The sequence below is a fragment of the Setaria viridis genome, chromosome 4, assembly GCF_005286985.2.
Source record: "Setaria viridis chromosome 4, Setaria_viridis_v4.0, whole genome shotgun sequence".
Lineage (NCBI taxonomy): Eukaryota > Viridiplantae > Streptophyta > Magnoliopsida > Poales > Poaceae > Setaria > Setaria viridis.
Window position 1 is genome coordinate 26875689 of NC_048266.2, and position 1809 is coordinate 26877497.

Sequence of the window (1809 nt, forward strand, 5' to 3'; positions counted from 1 at the left end):
AACAAACCGCCGTTGCCGCCACCGACTGCGCCGCCGTCTCCCTTCCTGTCCGGTGAGTTCCTCATCGATTCCTTGTAGCAACGAGTGGCCATGGCCTAGAAGCATCCATTTGAGCTATCATATACTCCATCTGGCAGCCCAAATAGACGGATTTGATCTCGGCATGGCTGGCTGCTAGGGTTCGTCGCTTGTTCCCTCCACTCCATCGAGGTCCTGTTCTGTCCACCCATTGCCCGTTCCCTCCATGGCCATGGCAGGCTACTTTGGTTCTTCCATGTGTAGAACGTGGGTGATAGAGGAAGAGGAGGATGAAGATGATTTTTATTTGATTGTTGACGATGACGATTTGGAGGTACTGGAGTCGTTCGAGCTCGAGAATGCTGGACCCTCTCGTCGTAGACGTCGTTCCAATGGTCCACCAAAGCAAATACGACAGAGGGATCATGCGGTCAGGGATGCGAGGATCCGTGCTGACTACTTTGGTCCCAATCCTGTTTACTCGGCGTTTCAGTTCCGTCGACGGTGTGTTTCTGGTAGTCATGGATTGCTTCATGGGTTACTTTGCAGTACATTGACAGACCTTATCTTTGTGTGCAGGTTTTGAATGCGCGTCCATGTGTTTGAGTGCCTTGTCAAAGCGATTGAAGGTGCAAACTCCTACTTCAAGCAAAAGGAGGATGCCATTGGCCGTCTTGGGCTCAGTGGTTTGCAGAAGGCAGTTGCTGCTATTCGCATTCTTGCATATGGTCTACCTGCTGATGCTGTAGATGAGTATGTCCGTATTGGTGAGTCAACTGCTCGTAAGGCTCTCCACCATTTTTGTCGGGCTATCATTTCTGTATTCGGGGAGTACTATCTAGGTGCTCCGAATGCGGAAGATGTAGCACGGCTTCTCAAAATTGGAGAGCAACGTGGATTTCCAGGAATGTTGGGAAGCATTGATTGTATGCACTGGGAGTGGCACAATTGCCCCTCGGCATATAAAGGCATGTTCACAGGACGTGGGAAGCATCCATCCATGATACTTGAGGCGGTAGCTTCGCATGACCTTTGGATATGGCATGCCTATTTCGGCATGCCAGGCAGCTGCAATGATATTAATGTCCTTCAAAAGTCGCACGTCTTCTCCGTATATTTGAAAGGCCAAGCAGCTCTAGTATCATTCAATGTTAATGGTCACACGTATGACGTGTGTTATTATCTTGCTGATGGTATGTACCCCAATTGGCCGACTTTTGTGAAGACAGTTTCCCATCCCGTGGATACGAAGGCAGCACACTTTGCTAAGGAACAGGAAAAAGTTCGTAAAGATATTGAGCGCACTTTTGGTGTCCTTCAGTCTAGGTGGACTATTGTTCGAGGCCCTGCATATGGTTGGAATCGTGAATGGATTAGGGACATTATGACAGCGTGCATAATTTTGCATTATATGATTATCGAGGATGAAGGGAAACTTGCAGAGAATACGGACTACGACAATGTTGGGGTTCCTGCTACTCCATACCAGACCATAACCCAAGAGAGAGTGGAGTATGTTAATAAACATCATAAGTTGAAGAATACTGCCATCCATAGCCAGTTGCAGATGGATCTTATCGAACACCAATGGATGTTGCATGGTTCATCCTAATATTGTAATCCTATTATGTATGCAGTCATAAATATTGTAATCCCATTATGTATGTAGTCATAAATATTGTAATCCTGTATGCAGTCATTACTACTATCCATATTGGTTGTTTTGTAACCTGCTGGAAGAGAACTGTGCTGAAATGGGCCTTTTTCAATTGAATTTCTTCCAGGTTTTGT

General features: G+C 46.4%; 1 protein-coding gene across 1 annotated transcript; it reads left to right on the top strand.

Annotated features, from left to right (window-relative positions):
* The first annotated feature begins 587 nt into the window (after positions 1-587).
* Positions 588-1630, top strand: LOC140222627 (uncharacterized). Its single transcript, XM_072293457.1, has one exon. The coding sequence runs from the start codon at positions 605-607 to the stop codon at positions 1628-1630; it is 1026 nt and encodes a 341-aa protein (XP_072149558.1). The 5' UTR covers positions 588-604.
* Positions 1631-1809: the final 179 nt, after the last annotated feature.